The 7,092-nt window shown below is 35.5% G+C and overlaps 1 protein-coding gene across 1 annotated transcript; it reads left to right on the forward strand.

The window, feature by feature from the left end:
• Positions 1-1,851: 1,851 nt before the first annotated feature.
• On the forward strand, positions 1,852-6,390 carry LOC134794951 (uncharacterized). Its single transcript, XM_063766822.1, has 4 exons — positions 1,852-1,966; positions 3,312-3,354; positions 3,916-4,074; positions 6,204-6,390. Exons 1-4 carry the CDS (start codon positions 1,931-1,933, stop codon positions 6,299-6,301), a joined length of 336 nt encoding a protein of 111 aa, XP_063622892.1. The 5' UTR covers positions 1,852-1,930; the 3' UTR covers positions 6,302-6,390.
• The last annotated feature ends 702 nt before the right edge of the window (positions 6,391-7,092 follow it).

Here is a 7,092-nt window from a genome sequence, read left to right on the forward strand (position 1 = left end):
ACGAGATTACCGCCATGTGGGATGTTAAGTCGACGAACATTGTTCCGATAGTCGTGTCAGCGAACGGTCTCATAGCGAAGAGTCTCGACGTTTAGTGGCATATATGATCTTAGAGTATAAATAGGTTTCTAATTAATGTTAAGTTGTTGACGCATGAACAGTGATAACCTTCGAGCAACACGGAAGGGAGGCGGCATTCGCACTATTTCCCCTCTGCCGAGGTACAAGATTAGCGCGTCAATCTAATCTAGCGCGGGTAATAAAACTAGTTGCACTTGGATTTTTCACTAGACCGAGTCCAGACGCGCGCGTGAACACTGCAGCACAAAAATGCCTGTTTGCTCGGTTTTTTGTTATAAAAAGAGGTCAGGGACATCAAATTTACAAAAAGAAAGTGTTACATTTCACATGTAATATTTTTTTTTACATATCATACGTTTAATTACATTCAAACACAATTATTATATTTTAGTCTCATGTAATTGTTGGATTTATCGATTTTGCTCGCTCAGTACTAATTGCGGATCGGTCGAGCGACAAATCCGACTTCTCATCTCTCAGAATACAATAACATACTTCAACGAAAATGTGTTAGTGTGCGTGTTGTGACACTTGTCACTCGTCCGTACACAAAAAGAGATCGAGGTTTGCAAGATTTGTCTTTGACGTGTGTCATTTTCTATGTATTTGTGTCGTCATTACAGATTGGATTTTGTATGTAAGTGTGTGAGAAGTGCGACTGTGTGCACCTTTCCCCCCGCGAAAAATGGCAGAAAGATTTGTACGGTGAGATATCGCTTGGGCCCCTCCCTTCCGATGTGTCGGAAGCCGGTGTTGCTCGAAGGTGATAACCGTATTAATATTACGTCATTATCACATTATCAATCCATTCAAAAGAGCTGGTGCAGTAATATTACGTGTTATACATCTAATATGAAACGACTTGCAGTGCAAGTGCATCTTGCGCGCACCGATAAGCGCGAACGATCGTAGCAAAACTATCAATCATATACCTAAGTACATTTTTGTTCTACTCAAAATAATTATTGTTTTAGGTATGTCTTATATCGCTAATTTACCTATTACCTACCTACTTATTATTTTTAAATTACTTAAGGGGCTACCCCACGCCAATTGACCTTCGATCTGAATCCCTTAGTTTTCTAATGTTTTTTGTATCTTATTAATTATTATATTAACAGCAACGGCTTTAAGCAACATAGTTTCCCATATTTACTTCAAAGTTCATTGTCTTCGAGATATTTGGCATCAAAGTTGAACAATTTTAGGCTAAAAAACTGATTTTCTGGCCATAACTTTTGCGTTAATTAGTTTAAAATTAAAACCCTGGACACGTTTTCCGAGACCTCAAAGACAAACCCAAATATGTAAATTTCGTACCTGTAAGATCCTTCACTGCAAACTAGAGACGAAAAAAGTGTTTTTTTATACAATGTTTAAAAAATTCATAAAAAAATAAGTAAACATTTTTTTCAAATTCCGGTGGACAAAACCGGAGATAAAAGATTGAAAAACCGATAACCGTTTGTCCTATAATTCTATCTGTAGTGCAAAAAAAGGAGATACGATTCAAAACTTGTCAAAAATCGATTAAAACCTCGGGTAGCCCCTTAAACCTTATTTTCATATTCGGCTAGCTCAAGGTATGAAATGAAAGGTATATATGTGGCGTTCCATGCTTCCACGCCTAAAGGGTCCTTATGCTCACTGCGCAAAGCACCTTCTCTGATGGCAAGCCACACATGTTTTAACAGTTTTAACTAAATGAGGTAATTATACAATACATGCCACGGAAATTACTTTCATGTTTTTTATAATTGCCATTGACTAATTATCTCAAATGTAGGTATTTAAGACTAAATTCATGTGCTATCCAAATGTAGTGAATTCAAGCTTAGTTTAGAGAAATATGGGACTATTAACTATTGGTGTCATAGCATTCCTGGTAATTTTAAAATACTTCTAGTTTAATATATTTTGAAAACACACACACGCAAATACGCGCTGTGTGTGTCGATATAGATATTTAATACCTTAACTGTGCTTACTTAATTCAGAACATATGCGATACACAACGTGTAAGATAACATAGAATATTGTCTTAGACTTTGTATATCGCATATACCTGCAACTACACTCATGGACAAAGGGTCTAGCAGGCTAAGCGAACAAGAAGTGCCCCCAACGACGGATTTGGTCATCCTTTCAGGCTAAGCGAACAAAAGAAGATCGAGGACTGATATTAAGCATAGAGAGTTCTTAGGACCTGCCAGTACACCACATGAAAGAATGACCAAATCCGTCGTTGGGGGCACTTCTTGTTCGCTTAGCCTGCTTCTACCCTGTAGATGAAAGCAAAAAAAGTATGATTACTAATTTTGAGTTTACTTTAGGTGCTGTAATCTAGTAATTAAACCTTTTTTTTGCGTTCCTGTAAATTTGTCCGTGAGTATATTATAAGCGCATCGCGCCTGCATACAATCTCTAAAGAGAGCGAGTGAACTAAAACTACTTTTGAAAAGATAAAAAGGGTAAAAGATAATAACTATTGCTTTTTTTAATTGGAAAACTAAAAACCATTTATTTACATAGTCAATTATACAGAGGTACTACAATAAAAACACTAAAATAAATTAATAACTAGCTTAAATCTAAAATAGGCCCTTGAGGCATTGTACCAAGGATGCTGGCGGCATTTCCTCGCTGTATCGCAATGTTGATACGTTGTGCGAGGTAGCCGCCAGCTCTCCGGTCACCAGTTACGTCAACCAGACGGTTCGCGATTTCTGCTAATTAATGTCAAGCCATATATTACGTATAACAATTTTCTTCAAAAATCTAATTTAAATTAACAACTTCAAATATGAAAACATTATTTATAATTATTATGGCTAATAATGCCTAGGTAAAGTGTCATTCTATGGAACTTGCTAACTATATAAACAAAAGTCACTAGTAAATACATCATACCAAATTCAATATGGCGATGGCGGTTTGTTTACATAGTTAGCAAGTTCCATAGAATGACACTTTATAAATATGTATGAGTATCCCATAATGAATTAATGATCGTCAAATTAAGTGACATACCTACATGGAATTATTATAACATACGAGTATAATCTCTCTAAGCTGACATTACACCGAATTGAACAGAAAAAAGTGGGAGAATAAATGTGATATTTTCATAGTAATTTGTCATTAATATGATTGTAACACTTTGTCATTACAAATGCATAGTTAGTTTGGTCCGGCTCCATATTTTAAACGCTTCTTTATTAAAATTTCAGATTGCACTACCCTTGGAAGCTTTGCCGATCTCGCAAATTAATGGTAAGAATAATTATTAAGTAAGTAATTAAAGCAAACAAAATATCGAATTAAAGTAAGGTGGGGTAAAACTAACATAGTTTATTTGGCTCGGGACAAGATAAACAGTATGAGTGATCAGTGTTGCCAACTCGGATTTTGCAAAAATGCTAGACTAATGTCTAGAATATGCCAAAAAGTATGCTAAAGTTTTTTGAAATATGCTTAAAACATGTTGATGCCTTTAGAGGAACAGGGTTTGGTGAGTAACAGGTCCCGTTGACGGGTATACCTAGACTCATTTATTCCATCATAACTAAGCATTTTATACATCATGTTATCTTAACATCACATCTCTAATCTGCGGCGATACATATACATTATCTTAACTGGCTCAGCGCGTGCTCCAATCTAATATATGCTGATTATATTTTGCTGACCGCCATAATGCCAAAGCGAGTGAAAATATGCCAGAATCTGGCGTATTTTATGCCAAGTTGGCAACACTGCAAGTGATGGTCTAACCCCACCTTACCTGACGAAAAAAAAATTACATCAAAATAAAAATCGGCATATACTTTACAGCCGTACATATCGCCGTACCAGTCTCATGGAGGAAATATTTTGGAAAGCCTAGTTCACATTTCAAGTACAAATATATGCCGAGGAGTGAATACTACGAACCGAAAGTGTCAGAAGAATCGGACAATTATATAGAACGACTTATTAGAGAAGCTCTACAAGGTAAATATTATTAACCTCTGATATGTTTAGGAGCAGATCTACTCCATATAGGGTTACCAGATGTCAGGAATTTTGGCCGGTCAGGAATGCGGCCGATTCTCAAAAATGTCAGGAAGTCGCTGATATGAGCGTCAGAAAAAATATTCGCAAATCAGGAATTTTGACAGGTAATCCCAAATTTGTATCTGGTAACCCTAACTCCATCATATATATTCAACTTAAAAATTAAGTATGTATGTATGTATATACTTTATTGTACATAGAAAAAAACACAAGAAACACAGTTGCAGAATGAATTAAATACAACAAAGGCGAACTCTCTCTTCCAATTAACCTTTGAGAAAATTAGTAGGACAGAAGTAACGATGAACAAACAAAAGCAAAAGTGTACAATAACTAAAATTAATGAAATGCAAGTTTTGAATAGAAATACTTATAGGTACATAAATAGAAATATAACAATACAAGAATGCATACATATTTTAATATAACATAAATAAAAATAAATATATAAAATATAAATAAATAGATATGAATTCGAACCAGAAAAGTAAAGAAATTAAAGAAGTAGGTACATAATCGAGGAAAACGAAATTATTAAGTATCGGAAAGCCACAATTTTCTAAGCCTCTCCTCTCCTTAAGTTGTCATGATTGCTATATAAATGGAAATTTTTTGACACGAGCTTACGAAAGGTTAAAAGGTAACATCACCATCACGCTGCGCGATTGTTATGCCATTTAGCGTCCTAGCTAAATTGGTTGTTCCGTACTTACGCCATGGAATGTCCAATCTAGCTAGAACCCTCAATGGCATAACAATCACGGAACGCGACTGTGAATAGTAGCGAATGCTTATTTAACTGAATACTAGATTACCTACTCCTCGGAATAGAGATCCATTTCTACAGTTCGCGTTCAAAAGTTTCACAGTGTAGAGAATCTAGAGATTCTAGAGACATAAGTGGGTCTCTATTGTTTCCCAAATAGTTATAAGTCATAATGTATTGTCCGAATTTTCGTTAGTCATTATTGGTTTTTCTCAGAAACGCGTAACTTTTCAGGATTGCCATAAAACAAACCTAACCTAACCTAACCTAACCTATCTATAGAATAACCTTACGAAAATCCTGAAAAGTTAACGATTTCAGTTTTATGACTACCGATAATATGACAAACAATACATTATGACTTAAAACTTTATGGGAAACAAAGGGACGCGCGACATAAGTATGTATCTATTTCTCTTAAGTTATTACAGAATAGTAGGTAGATAGTTTTTATACGGTATCGATGTTGCAGATCAAATGAAGGCCAACGATAGAGGAAAATAATAGTGATTGGACCCACGTGTCTGATTGTTCAGCAAAAAATAATGATTTTGGGGTTACCTACCTATCAGTGTAAAAGTGCCCTTATGGCCTATTTGCTGAATAAATGTTGATGTTTGATTATGTTTGATGTATCTAATTCGGTTCATAGCGCGACAAAGGCATTCTATTCGACGGGCTGTCCCGTACAAACGCATTTTATTTCCTGTGTTGCGACTTTTTTTCGGCATTTAAAGCGGGCGATTATTTTTCTGTGCATTTTTTTGACCATTTGTCATAGAAAAGGAAACTCTTGTACCTGCAAATCTTCAGAAAATTCGCGTTTGTACGGGACAAACGGTAGACAATTTCATGGAATGCTCGGACACCGAAGCCAATTCAAACTTAAGGGGCCCACTGATTAACAGTCCGCCGGACGGTATCGGCCTGTCAGTTAGAACAAGATTTTGACAGTTCCGAACAACTGACAGGCCGATACCGTCCGGCGGACTGTTAATCAGTGGGCCCCTTTAGGTACTATCCGATATCAAAACAAAGTTATTTTGTTATTTATCATATCATTCGCTCGTATTTGTTCTTACAGTCACCTGCAATAATATGTTACTCTTCGAAGGCCGCAAAAATATGTGACACGCTCTTATGGCTCTACAAATAAGCTCGTGTCAGATACTGTAGCGGGCTTTGTTGTGTAATATATTATTGCAGGTGACTGTACATGTATTGGTAACAAAATGACCTCGTTTATATCGAAATATAAGTTGAAATCGGCCTCCATGTATATTATATAACATAATTACAGCCCCACGTAACATGGAGAGAGATAGAAGATCCACGCCAAGAATGGACATCGACACGGACTACTATTTGATAATTGAAAGTGATCATTTTGATAAGTAATAGAAAGTGATCATTGAAAGTATTGAAACCACATCGGAATAATGGTGAAAGAATTTACAAAATATTAGAACTGAAAAATAAATATATTTTTAAACCATTTAAGTTTTTTGTTTGCTCGGAAATATTTTATCTTTTGACAGTTTTAGATACTATTAAATGACCCGCGGTAACATAAGACTAGATTTTAGAGATAATCAATTAATCATAGATTTAAATATAAACATTAATTTATTTAAACTTTGCTTAAAGCAAAATTTTAACGGATTTGGCCGCATTTACCATACCTACTAAATACTCCAGTAATACTGCGAGTATACGCATCAGTCAAAATTTGGGTAAGTAAGTACATTATTTTTTTTCATTTTGTAAATTAAAATTCCTACTTATATTTTGAAACTTAGAGGTCGTGGGCCCTATTTTTCTTGTTTCCAATTTTATGAAGTGAAAACTTATTTAGCGGCGCTGTGGACTTTTTGTGGCGGGGAAAAAATGTTAAACTCGCGACAGGTCACGTGACCGTAAGACGGACACGTGACCTGATCGAAAAACTGTTACAATGTCATTGAGTTTTCACTTCTGCCGGCACTCCCGGAATGCAACCCATTGTTTTTTATCTATTTAACTACATTGTTATAATTCAACACGTGTCATCAATCATCTCAATTACAAGTCTGTAATCAACCAAGCCTGAAATCATCAGATAAGGTAAACGTTTACTTTTATATTATTTAGCCTATTAAAAAAAAGATCGCGGCCATTTTTGAATTCGTTGCTTGTTATTGAAGCACATA

The sequence above is a fragment of the Cydia splendana genome, chromosome 11 (genome assembly GCF_910591565.1).
Source record: "Cydia splendana chromosome 11, ilCydSple1.2, whole genome shotgun sequence".
Lineage (NCBI taxonomy): Eukaryota > Metazoa > Arthropoda > Insecta > Lepidoptera > Tortricidae > Cydia > Cydia splendana.

Excerpts from the sequence above, each read along its gene's own strand:
- LOC134794951 (XM_063766822.1), top strand. The coding sequence starts at position 1,931 with ATGGGACTATTAACTATTGGTGTCATAGCATTCCTG. Across the intron at positions 1,967-3,311 it reads TTGGTGTCATAGCATTCCTG|ATTGCACTACCCTTGGAAGC; the intron begins GTAATTTTAAAA and ends TTAAAATTTCAG. Across the intron at positions 4,075-6,203 it reads TATTAGAGAAGCTCTACAAG|CCCCACGTAACATGGAGAGA; the intron begins GTAAATATTATT and ends ACATAATTACAG.